General features: G+C 37.0%; 1 protein-coding gene across 6 annotated transcripts in view; it reads right to left on the minus strand.

Annotated features, from left to right (window-relative positions):
• The window catches only part of KIF13A (kinesin family member 13A), a 340,629-nt gene that overhangs the window by 194,674 nt on the left and 124,910 nt on the right, over nt 1–21,045 (minus strand). For all 6 annotated transcript variants that reach the window (XM_043967504.1, XM_043967499.1, XM_043967488.1 and 3 more), the window contains 5 exons: nt 20,078–20,258; nt 16,441–16,528; nt 13,255–13,389; nt 12,327–12,439; nt 1,982–2,093 (listed from right to left, as the gene is read on the minus strand). In XM_043967504.1, coding sequence (XP_043823439.1) covers nt 1,982–2,093; nt 12,327–12,439; nt 13,255–13,389; nt 16,441–16,528; nt 20,078–20,258 — 629 coding nt within the window. The remainder of the gene's footprint in view (nt 1–1,981; nt 2,094–12,326; nt 12,440–13,254; nt 13,390–16,440; nt 16,529–20,077; nt 20,259–21,045) is intronic.

Here is a 21,045-nt window from a genome sequence, read left to right on the forward strand (position 1 = left end):
ATGTTCTGAAAGAAGAATCAGAACAAAAGGGGAAAACCACAAGAAAGAAAAAAAACAAAAAAGTGAAAACAGTATGCTTTGATCTTCATTCAGATTCCACAGTTCTTTTTCTGGATATGGAGAACATTTTCCATTATGAGTCCTTTAGAATTGTCTTAGATTATTGTATTGCTGAGAAGAGCTAAGTCTATCACAATTGATCATCACACAATGTTACCGTTTCTGTGTACAATGTTCTGGATCTGCTCATCTCACTCAGCATCAGTTCATCTAAGTCTTTCTAGAGTTTTCTGAAATCTATCTGCTCATCATTTCTTATAGCACAATAGTATTCCATTACATTCATATACTTGTTCAGCCATTCCCCAATTGATGGGCATCCCCTAAATTTCCAATCTTTTGCCACTACAAAAAAGAATAGCTATGAATATTTTTGTATATGTGGGTCCTTTTCCCTTTTTTATGATCTCTCTGGGATACAGACCTACTCGTGGTATTGTTGGGTCAAAGGCTATGCACAATTTTATAGATCTTTGGGCACAGTGGAATTCAAAGTTTTGAAATAAATATTAAAATTGTTTTTACATGTAACTGGGAAAAAACAAAATACGAGATAAATTAAAAAATGTAAAAAAAGAAATTTTTACAGTTACAAAGCACTTTCCTCATACCAACTCTATGAAGTAAATAATGAAAAAATTATCTCTATTTTACAGACGAGGAAACTGAGGGTCAGATAAGTTAAAGTGTGCCTAGGTCTTCAGATTACTCTTTTCATTATACCACAATGATTCTCTTAAGGAATGATGCCTACCTTTTGAATGATGCTTGCCTAAAATGAATCATGCCAACCAAAGGAAGGAAAAAAGCAAAATGAGGAAAAAAATGTCATAAAAGATATGTGTTACTATATGACCAGGAGTCAACAAAATATCCATTTGTAGGTGTTGTCTGTAGTTAACATACATATTTTTTCAGAGCACAGCATCTAAGAAGTCCTTCATTAAAGTGTTACTCCAATTCCTCATTGTGGTTTAGAGGTGACCCTGGTCTCTCTAGGGTGAGGCCAGCAAAGTGTAAGCTCTGCTGCTGCTGTTCAGTCCTTTCAGTTGTGTACAACTCTTGGTGACCCCATTTGCGGTTTCTGTGGCAGAGATACTGGAGTGGTTTGCCATTTCCTTCTCCAGTTCATTTTACAGATCCAGGAATCTCAGGCAAATAGGTTTAAGAAACTTGCCCAAGGTAACACAGCTAGTTAATTTTCTAAGGCCAGATTTGAACTCATGAAGATGAGTCTTCCTGATTACAAGCTCACCGTTCTATCCACTATGGCACCACCTCACTGTAGATCCTTCTAATTACAAAAGAAGCCCAGAGATAGACTGAATATCCATCATCTAAAGACTAGCCTAAATAAATTTGGAGACATTCAACAATAGTTTAGTTGCAAGATCATGAGTTTCTGTGCCATAGAAACTCTTGAAGACAATTATAGAAGGGCTATAGTCTCAGTTACTGGAGGGAATACCAGCATTGACAAAATTAAAGATAACCTGACCCAGAAGGACCTTAAGAGTTTATTCTTTCCAATTCATTTTTACAAATGAGTAAGCTGAGGTCCAAAACAGATGAAGTCATTTGTGCAAGATGACCCAGCAAGTTAATGGTGAAAGAGGAACAGAAAGTAGGTCTTGCCACCTACTCTAGGGTCCTTTCCAAAACACTGGAAAAATGTTCTCATTCTCTCTCTCTCTCTCTTTCTACCAGATCTAGGATTTCATTGGTAAAGACAACTTCCAGGAGGAAATTTCATTGGTCAACATAAATTGGGACAATGAATGAGAAGATATGCAACTTACACAGGGTTACATGAGCCAGTATGTATCAGATGCAACACCTGAACTCAGGCATTCCTGGCTTTTATGCTATACCATCTCCTTAGTGCATGTGAAGTGGAAGAACACGCACAATCAATCATTACCTTGAGAAGCCAAGTGAGGACTGAGTCCCGGTAAGGCACGAATTTGTTTTTACCCTTTCCAGCTGCTTGGTCAGCTAGAGATGATATAACCAATCCCAGGGTTGTGAGTGACCTAGAGGGAGCAAAAATAAAATAAAATCAACCCTTCTAGGTAAAGGTGAAAATAATAATAACAACAACAACAACAACAAAAAACCACATAAAAGAAGAAAATTACTTAATTGATTCCTATCAATTCAGTAATAGCTTATTAAGAAACAAAGAAAATGAACAAAATAATCCCATTTACATACTGGATGAAAAAGGACTATCTCATGGGTTTTAGAAGACAGAAAACTATAGCACAAGGAACACAATGGAATACTCTGCAGTTCTTAGCTAATGGCTTTCAAAATAAGCTGCTTTTGTTGAAGCTAAAAGGTTTTGGTCTCTGACCTTCTACCTCCAATGCCACAGGGTAACTTGTAAAGAGCTCTTCAACCACACCTCCCATGGCTCTACAGAGAATTTCTGGTGACATGCTGAAAATTCCATTCAATGAAGAATTAATAAAGTTGTACAAATTCACTGAGCCACACAGGTAAATACTATCTATGTCTCAGGTAGTATCATAAAAGCCCTTGTGGAGATGCTGACCCAGGGAAAAGAATAACTACAAATCTCTGTGTCAAAGAGAAAGAGCTAAGTGGCTCTTGTGAAAAATTCATTCTCTTAAGATCCTGTAGAGGGGCAACTAGGTGGTGCAGTGGTTAAAGCGCCAACCCTGGATTCAGGAGTACCTGAGTTCAAATCCAGCCTCAGACACTTGACACTTACTAGCTGTGTGACCCTGGGCAAGTCTCTTAACCCCCAATTGCCCCGCAAAATAAATAAATAAATAAAATAAAAAAAGATCCTGTAGAAAAGAATGTTTCTAGGAATAATAGTTTGGGCCACATAGGAGTGAAGGTAAAGAAGACAATGTCTATTTGTGTCATATGTGATTGCATTTTCTAGGGTAAATAAATCCAACACCAATTTTATTAGCTACATACAAATAACACCTTTAACAGGAAATATTCAGAAAAGATGAAAATAGTGAAATTAGGAAGGTGACTAGAGAAAGTTTGTACCCAGAGGATGATCACTAATATCAGTAAAGCTAGGACTAATCTGGGATTCAAGATCCAGAGAACTAAACTTCAGAGTTGGATGGGCTCTTAGGGATCATTTCATCCAAACCTCTCATTTTAACTTGCAATACTCTTCCATGAAACTCAGAAAGAAGAGAAAACCTAATTTCCCACAAAATACAGCACCTGAAAGAAAATTTTAAAAGGCACTGAAATACAGATGATTGAAGGAATGAGTCAGAATTACAGTAACTAAAAGCTGTTATTACATAGAGGGCATACTGCTCTTTGACAGATTTCATATTCAAATGAAACCATTTCCTTCTCCCAAAGGGTATCATTATCAAAGTCAAACTACATGCAATGCATGTGAAGTATAGAACCAAGATGGATTTCAATAGATGATTAAAGAAACAATTTCTGTTTGAATATGGAATACAGCACATTTTCACTAATTTGTTCCTTCATTCAATAAACATTTATTAAGCCCCTGCTGTGTGAAGAGCACTGTTCCAGGCTCTGGGGAAAATATAAAATCTACTTTTGAAATGAAACTACTTAACTAAAAACAATTGTTCTTACTGCTACATATCTTCTCAGGTCCAAATACAACAGATTATTTTATTTGAAAAAGACTAGTTATCAGTAATACAACTGGCCTGAAGGCATAGAGAACACAGGTATGCAGCTCATTGCTTGTTTATTATTTTTAAAAAGCATTTGATTTTGTAAAAACAAAACACCATTTTCAGGGCTGTTCTTCAATAAGGCATTTCCCATGCACATGTCTAAACCATACAAGATTCCTGACAGATATAACACAACAGAGATAACTCTAGATGAACCTCTGATTGTTAATATCAGGTGAGGCATAAAATGATCACCAAAGGCATTGACAACCCTCATGCAGGATGCCCAATACAAAGTTCTTATGGAAGGATTCCTTATAGATGGTGAGGTCATCTAGATGATGAGGAGCATCTAGAGCATCATGCTCCTTCATATGGATGACATCCTGTTTATAGCACCAAGTATGGGAACATTGCATAGCCTTCTTAATGAGACTCAAACACAATAGAATAAAAGATCTAGAGCTGGGAAGGGTCTTAGAGGAAGTTTATTCCAACACCCTAGTTTTGAAGATGAGGAAACTGAGGCCAGAGAAGTTGAGTGACTTGTCCAAGGTCAAAGTAAGTAGCAGAGCCAGGTTTCTAACTGAGGTCCCATGATTACAGATTCTGTGTTCTTTTTCTGCACTGCATTGTCTCCCAGTTCACCCTGACTACCCAACACTAAAAAAAAAAAAAGAAAGAAAAAAGAAAAAAAGATGCCAGACTATGACAGGCATTTGGATGGAAAACCCAAAGAATTGGCTCATTAATACGTACATTTTTTCATTGTTTAGAATTTTATTTTCCAAATTATATGTAAAAGCAAATTTTGACATCGATTTTTAAAAACTTTGTGTTCCAACTTCTCTTCCTCCCTCCCTCCCCCCCCACCACAAAACTCAAGCAATTCAATGTAAGTTATACATGAAACATGTACATCTTACAAAGACACTTTATATGTACAATAAACTAGACCCAAAATTGAGCAAGGAAAAGCAAGTAGACCATATTTCCTTTGGATAATTGAGCACTGCTTTTGATAGTGCCAAGCTTTCTTCCAAAACAAAGTCCATTTTTTAAAATATATGCAATCATGTAAAACATTTCTAAGTCTATTCCTTGTTATATAATTTTCTTGTGTTGATGTTATATGGCCAAATGTCATGAATTACTGCAGTCTCCTTAGAATTAAAGTTCAGAGTCACTAAAAGAGTGCTGGAGAGACATATCACAGGCATGAGTAGGAGACAATACATTGCCAAAGACAAATTGCACAAGAGAAGAAGCATAAAGCATATTATCAGAAAAATAGAGGATGTTAAGAGAACCAGAAGAAGGGTTAACCTCTTGAGAAGGGCAGGGATGAAAGTTACACTGCATGAGAAAGTATAGATGAGGTACCATATGCATCAATGGAAGTAGCCATCAATGAGATCACACATCCAACACACTGGATCAAATCTAGAGCTAGAAGAGTCCTTAGAGGCCATCTGTAGTCCAAACTCCTCATTTTACAGATGAGGAAATTAAAGCTCACAGAAGTTCAGGAATTTGCCCAAGGTCACACAGGTAATAAAAAGCAGAACCAGAATTCTAAACTATTTCCTGTGACAAAGTTCAGAGCACTAATTCCACTGTACCCCACTATCACCCGTGTTAACAGTGATTTTGAAAAAGCAAAAGAATTCATTCTGTGAAAACAAGAATTCTGCATTTTTTATTACTGCATATGTGCCTTTACTCTGCCCTCTAACAAGTACTGACTTATTTCTGATTTATTGTCATGGGAAGGAAAAAAAGAATTTCTGGAGGCCAACCATAATTGCTAAGCAATGCAATAAAAACTAAATTAGTATTCTTTATTATAAGAAAGAAAAATGATGATACAGTGTAATCATTTCATTGTATAAGTATTTTTCAAGTGGCAGGGTGGGTGTGGTTGAACTAAAATAATTACACAGCTTTAGTGTCTCTGTGTACTTTGATACATAACTTGCTATATTATGGAGATGTGTCATTAATTAAAACCATACCCTTTTACTTGTTAATGCATAAAAACCCACACCCATCCCTGTTTCCAACTGGGCTTAAATTGTTGAGAAATATATAGTCAAAATATAAAGTATGAGAAGCTAGATGATGGTGACTCAGGGTCATCAATATTCTATGTCTACTAGATTTCAACCAGGTTCAGTGGCTAAAGGATTGAGGCTTCTATGAGTAATTTAATTTCTTGCTCTGTTCTAACAACCCCTACAATGAGGTGGATTGCTAACTAATTGGGAAGTTATGAGAAGGGCTAATGACTAAGTGGGAATTTATGGGAAGGGCTATATGAGAAATTATTAGAAAATTATTAGAGAATGATATTTGTAAATACTGGCAGCCATCATTTTTAAAAAAATAAATGTTTATTGATAGCTTTTGTTTTTATGCTACCTACATTTTTTTTTTTTTTGGCATGGCAATGAGGGTTAAGTGACTTGCCCAGGGTCGCACAGCTAGCAAGTGTCAAGTGTCTGAGGCTGGATTTGAACTCAGGTCTTCCTGAATCCAGGGCCAGTGCTCCATCCACTGTACCACCCGGCTGCCCCAGTAGCCATTATTTTAAAAAGTGGGTTCCAGAATTGATAAACAGCAAAAATGAATGAAGGAATTTAGGCAAATGACACTAGATTTTAAAAGACAACAAACATTCCCATAGTAAATAAAGGTCAATGGAGCAAACACAGGGGCAAGTTGGAGAAGTCCAAAGGAGTATATCCTGGTGGGAAATGAAGAGCTGGCTGCCCTAGGCTCTCTCCTTAAATGGAGGTTTCTCCACTTTGCCTTCCAATCAGAGGGACCTGAGGGCAGAGGGAACAGATGAGACATGAGTACCGAGACTGATGTGATCTTTCAAGATAAGAGGCTCCTCGGGCATGATATAGAAATCCAAAGAAATGTAGCTGGGTAAGAAATGAAGGAATGAACAATTTTTGTATAAGTCCCCTTCTCTCCATTTACATATCCACATCCTAGTGTAGGATCTCATCACCTTACACCCGAACTATTGCAATAACTTTCTGGTGGGTCTCCTTGCTGTTCCTTTCACATGGCATCCATCCTCTTTTTTAGTGCCTTTTCATTGGCTATCCCTCATGCCTGGGATGTTCTCCCTCCTCATCTCTGCCTATCAGACTCCTTGACAAGACTCAGTTTGAAGCCAACCATCTTCAAAGTAGCCTTTCATGGTCCCTGTACCTCCCAATGCTTCCCCTCTCAGATTACCTTCCATTCTACTCTGTATATATATATATTTTTTAATGTATAAGGTATTTTATTTTTTCCGTTACATGTAAAGATAGTTCTCAACTTTTGTTTATACTCTGTATATTTTTAAAATAAAATTTTATTGATATTTTCTATTTCTTACACCATCATAATTTTATGCAGTATCCCTCCCCCTTGTTTCCCAGAGAGCCATCTAGTATTTAGCCACATATTTAGTATTATAGCCTCAAACTGTTTTTAGAGAGGAAAACAAATCTGTACAATTGATTGATACATTGAAAAAGGCTGAAAACACGTGAAATGTGTACCATCTGTGGACCTCCCACCTTCACAAAGGAGTGGGTTGAGGATGTCTTCTCATATCTCTACATTCAAGTCTTGCTTGATCTTTATAATTTTGTTACATTCACTTTTGATTTTTTTTGGCATATAGTTGTTTTTTTCCATTTGAATCACAGTTAATTTGTATATTTTTTGGCTCTACTTAATTAACTCCAAATCAGTTCATATAGATCTTTCCATGCTTCTCTGATTTCAGCCCATTTGTTATTTCTGACAGCCCAGTCATATTCCATTATATCTACACACCATAATTTGTTCAGCCATTCTTCTGTATATCTCTTGTGTGTATCTAGTCATTTACATGTTATCTCCCCTACTAGAACATGAACTCCTTGAGAAAAGAATGTTTTTTTTATTTTTTTTACCTCAAGTATATATTACAGTGTCTAGCACATAGTAAAATGTAGTAAGCTTAATATATACCTAATTACTGTTGATTGACTGACCTACATCATTGTTTTTCAAATATACCTTTGATATTTTAAAAGGAAAAATTCCTTATCCATTTTTCCCCCCAAGCATTGTGGTTTGGAGATAAAATGTGAAAATCCAATCTTCTTCTTACTCCCCAATTAAAGAAAAAGCTGTTTGACTTTCCAGAGACCAGCTTCTGTTCTCCACTCTTTAGTCTGCAGTAATAAATGCAGGGATGTTTTCCCAGATTCAGTTTCCAAACATTTGGATCTTTCTAATTGTAGTAGTTGTAGTGAGGTCTTGCAGGGACACCTGCACATAAACAATAGGAAGAAAAGCTCCTTGTTCACCCTTCCTAGACACCAATCAGTGTTTGGTTACTCAAGCAACACCCATTTGAGGGAAGTTTCTGAGAGGAAATAACCTAGAGCCCCAGAGAGGGAACAAGGAAGAAAAAGGAGGGCAAAGTTGGGCACATACACTGTATGTTCTGATACCAGGAGACAGAAAGACCCTACACATTTAGGAAGCTACCTTACTGTGTTATCAGTTTCTGAAGAGAATAACACCAGCTCCCTCCAACTATATGTCTGGAGGCATTAGAATGTTACAGACTCTAAATGAAGTGTTCAGAGAAGCCTGTAATGCATTCAGTCCTCTGCCAGGTTCAGGCAAGGAGAATACAGGTTTCCAGCCCTTTTCCAACCCCCAGCAATGGAGAGGAGCAGCAGACTGATTTAAATTTATTACCCTCTTGAAGTAGAGAGAGGCTGTACCACTGGCCTAGTACCTCACATCTATCACAGAAGCCATTCTACAACTGTGGAGAATCATGTAAAGTCTTTATTTCTTTAGAAGAAGAAAAAGAGTGCTTTAAGAGGTCTTAGGGGCTTGAAAAGAGTTGAAGATTTTAGGGTCATAATCCATTAAAGGTCTCATGAAGAAGATTATTAATCCTATGATAAAAGAGGCTGAAACAGGAATTAGAAAATTTAGGAAGTCTGCTGAAGATTTTTTTCTATATCCATCTAATTACAGGATTTGGAATACACAACTGGGTTTTCCAAATAAAGGTTTTAAGATTCAAATTATCCATTGTTCCATTAAAAACTATTACAGAATCATGTGACAATTTTTATAACTAGGAAACCAAGATTATGAAACTCAAAAGCCTTCCTGGCATTTCTTGGGCTGGTACTTATATAACTACTATGGAGAGTCATTGCATTATCATGGAAATCACAATGGAATTAGAAACAGAATACCTGTGTTTCAGGCTTGCTAACAACACAATTTGTTTAATGACACTAAGCAAGAAACAATGTCCATGAACTCTAGTTTCCTTTCCTCAGCTTCAAAGAGTACTTGTGAGGCCCAAATAAATATAAAGGGCTTTGGAAATTATAAAATACTCTGTAAATGTGAACTATTCTTCAGATCACTGAAGTAACCTCTCTCCTGAACTCCAATCTCATGTTTCCACATGTTTCTTCGACAGCTCAAAAATAGATTTCCTGTAGACATCTTAAACTCAACATGGTCAAAACTTAACTCATTATCTTTCCCCCAAGCTTTCCCCTCTTCCTAAAATCCCTCTAAATGTTGAGGGCACCACTATCTTCCCAGTCACCCAGGCTCATGTGCTAGGCGTCATCTCTCAAATAAACCCCGTCTCTCCTCTGACATTGCCACTACTCTAGTGCAGGTCCTGATCCCCCCCCACACACACACATTTGGACTATGAAAATAGCTTTATGGTTGGTTTCCTTGCCACAATTTTCTCTCTACTCCATCCAGTCCATCCTCCACTCAGTTATCAAAGTGATCTTTCTCAAGCATATATCTAACCAAGTCATGCCTCACAATAAACTCCAGGGGCTCCCTGTTGCATACAGGATCAAATAGAAAATCCTGTTTAGCTTTTAAAGCCCTTAAAAACCTGACCCCTTACTATCTTTCTAGTCTTCTTACACCTTACTCCCCCTCTATGTATTCTGAGATTCAATGTGACTGGCCTCACTGCTATTTTTTGCATAAGATATTCCCATCTTCCAACTCCAGAAATTTTCACTGCCTATCCCCAATAGCTCTTCATCTCCACCTCCTAGCTTTGAGGAATTCTTCCAGATCCTAGCTAAAATCCCACCTTTCACAAGAAGCCTTTCCCAATCTCCCTTAATGCTAATAGCCTTCATCCTAATATTATCTTTAATTTATCCTGTATGTTCATTTTTGTACATAGTTGATTGCATTTTGCTTTCCCCAGAGGCAGCTAGGTGGAGTAGTGGATAGAATATTGGGCCTGGTGCCAAGAGAGTTAAAATGCAGCCTCAGACATTTCCCAGCTGTGTGACCATAGGCAAGTCACTTAACTTTTCAACTGTAAAAAACAACAACAAAACTCCCAACCATGGATAATAGCACCTACCCCCTAAGATTATGAGGATCAAATAAAATATTTGTAAAGTGCTTAGCCTAGGACCTAACACATAGAAGGCACTCAACCTACCTTCCTCATTTTTCCCATTAGTCTATGAGCTCCATGAAAGCAGATGGTGGATTTTTTTTTTTTGCCTTTCTTTGTATTGCCAACACTTAGCACTATGCCTGGTATGTTGTAGGTACTTTAAAAATGCTCAACTTAAGTGATTTTGTGGTAGTCCTTGTTCTCAAAGATCAAAATAATAGGGAGGTAATACATGGGGAAAACCACTGGACTAGTACTCAGAAGATCCAGGTTTGAGTCCTCAGACACACCCCATTCAAGCCATGTGAATTTGGACAAGTTATTTATTTACCTATACATGTATGTACCCTAACTATGCATATGTTATACACAAAGCACTTTTCTAGGTGATGGGACAAAAGAAAAATTTAGTATAGGTATAGTGCCCTGTTTGTTAGGAAGAATAGGAGGGAGAGAGGAAGTTATCAAGCATTTATTAAGCACCGACTCTGTGCCAGGTACTTTACAAATATTACCTCGTTTGATCCTCACAATAACTCTGGGAAGTAGGTGCTATTATTATCCACATTTTATATTTGAGGAAGTTGAGATGGACCAAATTTAAGTGACTTGCCCAGGGTCACACAGCTAGTACATGAGGCAGGATTTGAATGTAGATCTTCCAGACTCTAGTTCCAGAACTCTACCCACTGGGACACAGCTACCTCATGGCACTCACAGCCACTTAAGGGGATATGTTACTATAACTTAAAAGAATACAAGGTAAATTCATAAAAGTCCAACCAAAGTACTTTGTGAGGTACAAAGGAGAAAAGGTAATTAACAATTGGGAGTGTGGGATTAGCAAAAGCTTCTAGGGGCATTTGAATTAGGCTTTGGAAAATGGATAGTAATTCAAGAACCTTAAAAGGGGCATCTAGGACATTCAAGGCAGAAGAAAGGATGTGAATGGTAGAGGGAGGGGATGGGGAATGCCCAGGGGACTAAAAGTGGACAAGTTTGGCTGGCACATAAAGCACATAGAATGGAGGGGAGTAGGAGGAGACAAGGCTGGAAAGGACGCATGACCTCAGTGTGTCACAGGAGCTTGAACCTGAAGGCAAACCCTCTAGAAGAGCCCAGTAACAAATCAGCCAAGCCTACAGAAAGGCAGCATTCTTGTCTTCTTTAATCCTCCCTCACCTTCTGCCTACTTTTCTGCTCATAATAGAACAATGCTGTTCCACCAACTGGAGTTTTTTAATATCTTGTCATGAAATGGGGGGGGGGGGAATCCTTTGTTATGTGAGAAGACAAACTGCCTGTTAGATGAACTCCCCCAAAGAAGCTGTCTTTCCCTCTGAGCAAGGCCATGCAGACCTGTCAGTGACAGAACATCTCACTTCTGTTTACAAATCACTGCTAATTAAAATCACAATGTGTCCAACATAATCTTTAAATACACATGCACTTCACCTTGGAGAATTTACCACTACAAATATATTATTTACAAGCAAGTCCCTGACTTCCTCAGCCCTGGAAAGGTTAAATGACCAGCCCAAAGGGCACACTGGTACCAAACAGCAGATAACTTTCTAGAAAACTGTATATATGTACATACAGGCAAATGATGAGATAGCTCAACATGTCAAAATTCAGTCTTAGCTTCTGTTTCCCTTTTATCATTGTATCACTAATACCCAACTCAATTTCTGGTAAACATAAGGTAAGTTATAAATGCTTGTTAACTGATTGATTTTTTTTAAAAGAGTAAGCTCCGCTATTACATCTAAAACATGATTCAGTTTTACATGCAACTTCTCAGGAATAGCTCTATTCTGTAAAGTAATACATCTGTAAATATATACTTCTGAACAAATATGGTCAACACACATTTCTCTTCTTCCCTCCCCCACTTAAGCACTGTTCCCAGCCCTAGGGAAGCCTTCATGTATCCCCAAGGTAGATGAAGTGTTTTGTTTTCAGCAGTTTTGCTGTTAACCAATGTTACATAGTCTTTGGGACAAGCTGCATCAGAACCATCCAACCCTTGACAAGCACTGCCCAAAGGCGTACTGGCAGCAGAACAACATACTCAGCTGGGAGTCTGGACTCATGAAAGGTGTTCTTTGCAACAGCTCTCTTACTTGTTTATGTTGCTGCCTTCTTTCAGACGCTCCCCAGCGGCTCCTGTTTTAGACACTCTTTCACTTCCAGCCAAGTCTACCAGGCTGACCTTACTGACTTTCTCTCCCGAATTCTAGTTGGTGGAAACAGGAAGCAGGCAATAAATGTTAACGCAAAAAAGTACAAAGAGAACAACAACCTGGTAGCACCTATGTCTGTGCCAGTCATAAAGAAACTTGTGGCCCTGCCCCTACTCAAAAGGGGGAAAAAATTCCCAAAGAAGCCAGTCTTTAAATCTGCACATTGGGTATTTGGGGAAGGAATTAACAACATAATCAGATTTTTAGATTGGTGCAGAAATGTCATTTCATCATATCCTTAATTTTCAGGATACCCACAAGAAAATCTGAGAGATTTATATATGTAATAAAAATCCCTGCTCCTCCAAACAGTTCAAATTATAGCGGGGGAAGGAAAAGATTGAGAAGCCTACCAGGAAATGTTTCTTTTATGTCCTATCATGAAATAAAACTTTAGGGTTACTCCAAAGTGGATGTTCCTTGCTGTTTATCAGAAGGCCTCTTATAGAGTAAAGTAAATATACCTTTTATTTGTAAAAATGACATTTTGGCCTACATTTGGTAGTTTTCCAAGAGATTCCCTTAATCCTTTGTAAGGCAAAGATCTAGGTGGCATTGCAGAAAGAATTCCCAATCCATTCCATCTGCTAGTTATGTAACATTATTGCCATACCCTCCAGGCTCCTTGTTGCTCTTGATTTTAAAACCTTGGGTTAAATAAAAGCAATGGCAGGTCAACTTCTTAATAAAGTCATTCATCAAGCCAGAGGCAGACATGCAATATGAACACCCAGCCCCTGATCCTACTATGAGGCATTTCACTCATACAGCATCCCATTGTTCCTGCAGCTTCATGACTCCCACTTACACCAGACTGCAAGTCATACAACGTCTGCGTGACTATAATGTTGAAGACAGCATGGGAGCGACTGCTTTCCTCATTCATGTTAGTTGCTGCCACCGTTCGAGATTTGTTTCCCTCAGACATCAATGATTCAATATCCTAGGGCAGAAACACAAAGACAGGGTCCTAAAGAAAAGAGAATACTACAAGCCTGCCCATTAATATTTCTTCTGTCATACCAGTCACATATCTCCTTCCTAGAAGGCCTCCCTTTCCTCAGTTCTAGTGAAAACTTGGTTCGAACTTTCATCCCCATCTTGTTGGATTCTCTTCATTATTTATTTTTTTTTCAAAATTTTTATGTTTAGAATGTACCTTTATTATAAGTTCTTTTCTTATCAAGTACATGCTTCTGCTTTTCAAGTTCCTCTGAATATGTTCCAGGATGAGGTTAACAATGAATCAAGGGGGCTCTATTACTGTTTAGAGTTGCTTTTCAACGTGCTCAGTTTTAGTGCCTTTATATCAGCCCAACACACATTCATTTAAGAAGATTAATTACAGAAGGTGATGAATGGTATTTGCTAGCCTAGTGCTATAATCATTTAATTGGCTGAAGTGATTACCTCACTCTGAGACAACGTTTCACCACCAAAGGTGATTACATTCAATCTTTATTCCTACATTGCTGATTCAGCTAATGTGTTCTCTGAAACTGTATCAAAACAGGGATGAAAATAAAAGGAGAAAGAGTGCCCACTTTATCATTTCCCCCTCTGGAGAATTAGTAGAAAATAACACCTAGAGAATCTGCAAAATAAATTCACTCATAAGAGATGAATTTAGGAAGCAACAAGGTAAGACAGAGCAAGGATTGGACTTAGAGCAAGAGCCCTGGGTTCAAGTCTATTTCCTGACTAGGTAGCATCTATAAGATCTGGGGTAAGTTTAGGAAAGTTGAATGAGATAATTTCCAAGTTTTCTTCCAGCTCTAAAAATCTCCAAGTTTCATAAAGCAAATTTTAGTCTCAAGAAGTGTCAAAAAACAAAAGCAGAATATCGGTGTGTACTGCTTTAGGAGTAGTTAAGTGAAAAACCAACTTGCAAAGCAGGTAAGTTTGAGAGTGATTATTTGTTTTCAAAAAAAGGGATTCATTCTAGAGTCTTTTAAAATATGAAGTACTATTTCTTTTAAAATTAGATTAGAACTAGACATATTCAATTAACCCCTGATATTTAAGGAATGCACTTTCCTTATCAAATGTGGTACATCCATAATTTAAAAATGCAAGCCAATTAACATGTTAAATGAAATTTAACATGGTAAAGGCTTTATTTTACAGAATTGTTACAGAAGAAATATAGCTATTCAAAAGGACAAAACACTTTCCTATACAGCAAAATGCATAAAGGTATTTTGTTAATATTTTGGGCTTCTGAGAATTTTCTAGAGTGAGACAATTACATGCTTCAGCAGGGAGGTCAATACCTTACATATAATGGCCACTTAAAGGTTTCTTTAATGTTTGAATGAATTTTCAAAGTAGATATCATGGTGACTGTGCTTCCTCTTAAATTATCTTTTTAGAACTTATAGTTAATGATACCTAGCTTCTGGTATGTTTGTCCACCTTTTCTTATAAAAATTAAAAGACAATGCTGTGTCAGATACTTTAAATTCCCAACAAAAAATATATATTCCTATTGGGTCTATATGCTAAGAAATAAACAAAAAGCCAATTTCTTAGGGATTTAGATTGGTCATTTCTCATTTTATTGTAATCCTTCCAATAGATAATTATCTAATGAATGCTGTTAGAAAGATGCAGAATTACTCAGTCTTCCTGGTGGAAAAAAAAAAGACATTTTCTATTCTAATTCCCAACATCCCCATTTATGTAAAACTAGGTTGAAAATAAGCATGATGTAGATTAGGATGTATGGTCCCTAGGAATACATATGTGAGTGGCTTGTCTTCTAGGAACTGTCTGGAGTCTAGTGTGTAAAATGGAGCAGCAGCAGCAGCAGGGTAGAAAATGGCCATGGGCACTGTTGTATTATTACCCACCTTATGTGAAAGTACCTATGTCCCGAGAGGTTAAACGATTTGCCCAGGGTCAAAAAGTGCTGGAGGCAAAATCTGAACCCAGGTTTCTTTCAACTCTCAGTCTAAGGTTCTTTCTACTATACTATGCTACCATTGTGAGCTCTGAAAGAGACTGATCTGGTGAAAATAGTAGAGACTAATATTTCAAACTAGAAGCAGAAAAAGATTGGAAGCAAAGAACCATAAGACTATTGTGACATTCCGGGAAGAAAGGATGAACATATTTTGAAAGAAGTGACATGATTCAACTGATGTTGAGAAATAAATGAGTACTGGTGTCTGAAGGACTGGGACAGTGGTTGATACCATTGACGAAAATGGTTTTGGAAAGGAAACCCAGGTGTTTGGTAGTTTTAGTTTGGTTTGGTTTGGGTTTTTTCTAGGGGTGGAAGGATAGGATAAGTTTTAGTTACACTGAATTCAAGGTAATAATGGCATATTTCGAGTAGCCATGCGCTGCAGGCATCTGGAGATACAGGACTAGAGCATAAGTCTTGAGCTAAAGACACAAATTCAGAAGTCATCATCCTAGAGATGTTAGTCAAAGTTGTGACAATGGATGAACACTAAGATGAATATAGAAGGATAAGAACAAAAGCATCAAAGATTAGACCTCTGGTGACACTGAAAATGAAGGGTGAGACAAAAGAGAAAGAAGGCAGTGAAGGAGGAATAGAGAAGAGGTGAGTATAGAGAAAGAAGAACCAAGATAGTATGATGTTAGCGAAGCCAATGGAAGAGACAATTTCAAGGAGGAAGTGGATTATTCACAGTGTCAAATACAGTAGAGAAATCAAGGAGAAGGAATTTTGATAAAAGACTAATAGATTTTCCTAGTAGGAAGTCATTAATAAGCTTAGGGAAAGCAGTTTAATAGAGTGATAAATGGCATGTTGTGTGTTCAGCAACCACAAAGCGCTTGTGAAATTTGGATACGTAAATTGGTAGCTATGAATTGTGAGTTTGCAAAATGAAGTATATATTGAACTAGAGTCAATATTCTGCACAATCAGCAATAGTAGCATTAGTAGTCAATATCCTTCTCTGATAGTTTTGCCCCTCCTTGCCAACACTGGTAGTTGCTTGCAAATGCTTATACTTACCTCAAAGCTAGTAACAGCCAGTTGAGATAGGCCATCTACATAGGGCCCCAAGACTTTATGCTCTCGGACTTTAAGGGACTGCCTGCTCCTTCAGGATAAAAAAAAAAAAAGAACAGATAGTATTTTGAACTTGCAAACTTCACTGCTGCTTCTTTCTTAAAGTATCCCCAAATTAGAGTGGTAATTGCAAAATATTACAAAAGTTAATTATTAAAAAGTTAGTTAGAAAAGTTAATTGGCATAATATATTCTAAAAGTTACTTTATTTTGGCTTACTGAAATAGCATTCTAAATCAAGAATATTTTCAAATCTTCACCTCCATTTTTGCTTTTAAAATACTTCTCTCTTACCAAAGCAAAAAACCAGTGTCACTAAAATACTTGAAAGAATACTTGGCTTCACTATAAGAACACTAAAAAATTCAAAATACAACATATGGACAAGATAACAGAAAGAGAGATAAGACAAATGACCAGGTAGAACTCAATTTGCCTAGTACTCAGGGGAAATAGAAGCATAAAAAGATAATTTGACCAAGTAGGATCTTAGAATTTGAAAGCTGGACTTTTGGAGATTATCTAAGCATATCACTTCATTTGGCAGATGAGAAAACAAACTGAGATTCAGAGCCATTAAGGGACTTGAGCCCAGCTCTTTTGACTCCACACTCAATGATCTTTCCACTATTTCATGGTATGTCCACATTGAAGCTGGTCTTCTAGTTCACTCACCCCATAAATCAGCAATGTGAAAAATTAGCTAAGGACTAAGTAAAATCCATCAGCATGAGGCCTTTGGTCCAGTGAAGGCTTCTCATTGGAAGGTTTCTTTTTTGCGTTCTCAAAAAGGGTCAGATTTGTGGAGAACTCATAGGCTTCAGACCTCCTTATGCCCTGGCACTGGCAAGTGTCTCCTCCAATCCCTTAATTCTTATACTGAGTTTGAATCCATAGATTCTTATCACTAGGTTTTTTTATCACATGTCAAAATAACAAATATTTACTGATTTTGTGCAAGGCATTGTGTTAAATACTTATATCCACTAACAGGCCACTCAAATTGGATAACTAGAATCCTTAATTTTCCCATCTTATACCTAACGGAGGTCATTAGTACAACATAGGTTTGGGAGGGGCAGAACAGGCAAAAATGATAGCAAGATAAATTTATTTCTTATGAATCTATGTTGCCTTATTTATAAAGTCTTTCTTTGGTGCCCCATCATGGTGAGAATGTAAGGGAGCATGAGCTCTGGTAAGTGCTGTTAACCTGGGAAAGGTCTGTGGAAAACCTTGACAATAAACAGACTGTATACTTGTCATCTGAGGACCAACCTAGCTAAATCCAAAGAGATACGGTTAGTCACCAGATAAATAATTTTGGTGATTGTAATGCATTAAATTAATGAAGCATGTCCATGAATGTCTTCAAAGAAGCACTTACATGGATGAAATCATAGATAATCTTTATCCACCTAACTGAATGTGTAGTGAGAAATTAGCTATAATGGAGTAGAGTCTAACGAAGAAATGAGGTTCTAAAGTCAGCATGAAAGGTGAAATTATTTATAACCAAAATTACCCTTGGAAACCCCTCATTTGGCTGGCTTTTAATTCTTTCTCATTAGAAGCCTAACTTTCTTTGAGGTTAGCTTTACATAGCAAATAGAGGCAAAGAACTTTTTCTTGAAATGTGTTGCCCATGATGACACACGTTCATGATTTCTATCTTCCAGATGTAAGTTTAGTCTTTATCAGTGCCTTCACCATTTAAAAAAAATTAACCAGAAATGTCCCTACTTTATTATTTGAAGAGAACCTAACTTAAAGGGGAAATTCCTCCCTTACAACCCTCTTGCCATGCTGGGGAATACAAAAAAGGAAGGAGTTAAACACAATTTCAGTTCTCACAGGCCACTGGCCAAGGGACAGCCATCACTTGGGGTCAGCAGCCAGCTGAATTCACATGGGTTTAACTGGCCTTGGGTGTATGATGAATCAGTACTTCAGTGGGATACAAAAAGGTGGCATATAACCAAATATAAAATTAGTTTCAATGAGACTAATCAAATAAATTTTGAGGCTGTAAGGCTGATTTATTGGGCCTTTTCAACAACAAGCCAATAAAAAGTTAAGACTTAAAGGGCAGAATTTATCAGCTATATTGTGTTCTCTTTTTCACAGCATCTGCTCTTTAACATCTTTCAAATCTATAAGCCATTTCAGAGCATGTGAGAATAACTTGAAAATTAAACAATTTTAGGTTTCAATGAGATGCTATGTCATTTATTATATTTTCACGAAGAAGAAGAGCTATACTTCCCTTACAGAGAATTGTCTTATAGCAACCATATCCAATTTTCAGTTGGCTTATGTGACAGGCAATCCTTCTGGTGTCGATCCATAGAACTTATAAAAGTAAGTCTATACTTTTTCAGGGGTTGCTCAATGTCACTGTTTTCCATGATTGTGATAGAAAATCACCAATATCACCCAAGAGCATTTGTTTTTATGTCTAGTACAACACTATCTTCACTGTTAAAAATAAATGATGATAAAGAAATATGGTTTATTTGTAACATAAAAAGAAGCTGTTCTTCACAATATATTAAGAGAACTGCCTAGATTATGCAAGTTCAATTTCTCTACTGATTACTTCAGCAACAGAATTACTTTCTATTGTAATGCAAGGTCCAGAGTTCCCTTTCAGATGATTCTCCAAGAAAACAGTTCTTTGATTATAGTCAATTAAGGGGGAAAAAAGTAACGGTCATTGTAACAAGTGGCATGTAGGCAATCTAATGTAAATCTACTGAACACTGATAAGTTTTGAGCAGCCTATGATATCTCCATAAATTAGCTGAATAAATATTCCTTCAGCACTTTATTACTCAAAGGCAGAGATGCAATGATGAAACATGATACAGTTCTTATTTTCAGTTTATACTATAGCAGGGAAATTAAGACATGTACACAAATAACTATTACAAGATGGAATATGCTAAGTGCTTTAGAGAGTTCAAATAAAAAGGGATAGAGATGAATGAGTAATCACTGTCTAGTTAGTGAAAATCAAGAAAGGCTTAATGAAGGAGATATGCACCTGAAGAGGACCTTTAAGGAAAGGAAACATTTCCAAAAGGGGAGAAGGGAAGAGAATATATTTTTTTCCAGCCACGAGAGATATACAGAAGAAAGAAGAGGCAGAAAAGATCAGGAAGCAATGAATATTTATGTTTGGCTAGGACCTGTTGAAAAAGTGACCAGCCTATTAAGTGTCAGAGTACGTGTAGAAGTCAGAGGACTTAAGGAACTATAAGACCAGCGTGTCAGAAGGGCTGTAAAAGTGAATATTGGAATAGACTAGGAGGATGGCAGAGATCAGGGAGAAAGAAGACTGTAAACTACATTAGGGGCTCAAGTCATTGACAGTGGTAGGAGAGTGTCTTGGAGGTTGCTATATGGCAGACACAAGAAATAGTTATAATCAGACAGTACCAAAATCAAATGAACAGGACCCAGAGTTTTGATATATAGCTTAAACTATATTGAAACCTTTTTTTAAACACCAAGATTATTTTAATATATTACATCTATCATAGGATTTAAAAATGTCTAATTTCAACCACTGACTCACCCTTTGGGGTCTAAAAGATCCCGAACTTTCTCATTATAGATTTCCATGTATGACACTTCAACTTTAAAGATCTGTGATTCATTTTGTTCCAAAGAGATCCTTTGAAATAAAGCACAACAAAGCCGTGGAATTAAGCCCAGCTGCTCAGCATTGCCCATCATTGAGAAGGATTTTCCTGAACCTAGAGAAAAGCAATCAGAGAAAAGTAAAGATAGAGAAGGGGAAAAAGGAATTATATGAATATTCTAAATGTACTTGTGTTCTGTATATATGAGTGTGGGTATTTAACATAGGATTTTCATTCTTAAGGAACAAAATGGCACATTTCTCAGAACCCCAATGTGGATGATAAGTATATTTCATTACTCTCCTCCATGCCAAACTGGTCGATAATTCATTGCTTATCTCCATGCTTTTGTGTAAGCTATCTTGCCTGGACTGGATATATTGCCTCTTCTGATGTCCCCCAGATTCCTTCAAAGCTCACCTCAAATGCCACATCCTATTTCCCTCATCTGCTATTGCCTTGCACTTACCCCTTCCCCCAAATTGCCTTAGGTTACTTTGTATATACTCTGAATAAATTTATGAGTACATGCTGTTTCCCTTGATAGAATATAATCTTCTTGAGGGCAAAGGGCATTTTATTTTTGTCTTTGTATATCCCCGTGCTCAGCACAGAGCCTGGCATAGACTAGGGATTTGGTAAATGCTATTGAATTAGTAGATTAGTATTCACTCTACTCCAGGGAAGCAGGTTTCTATTTTTCTTTTGGGAAAAAAAAATAATTAGGATAGATGTAAGGAACTCAGAACAAAAATCTGTACCATTTAACAGGCTATAAAATGACCATAATATTTTTACAAATCATAGGTTGGATGAGAAGAAATTTTTAGGAAAAAATTATATTGTTTCCTATTATTTTATAAAACAGATGTACAAGAAGACCAAAAAAAAAGTATAACAT

Source organism: Dromiciops gliroides, chromosome 1 (genome assembly GCF_019393635.1).
Source record: "Dromiciops gliroides isolate mDroGli1 chromosome 1, mDroGli1.pri, whole genome shotgun sequence".
In the NCBI taxonomy this organism is placed as follows: Eukaryota; Metazoa; Chordata; class Mammalia; order Microbiotheria; family Microbiotheriidae; genus Dromiciops; species Dromiciops gliroides.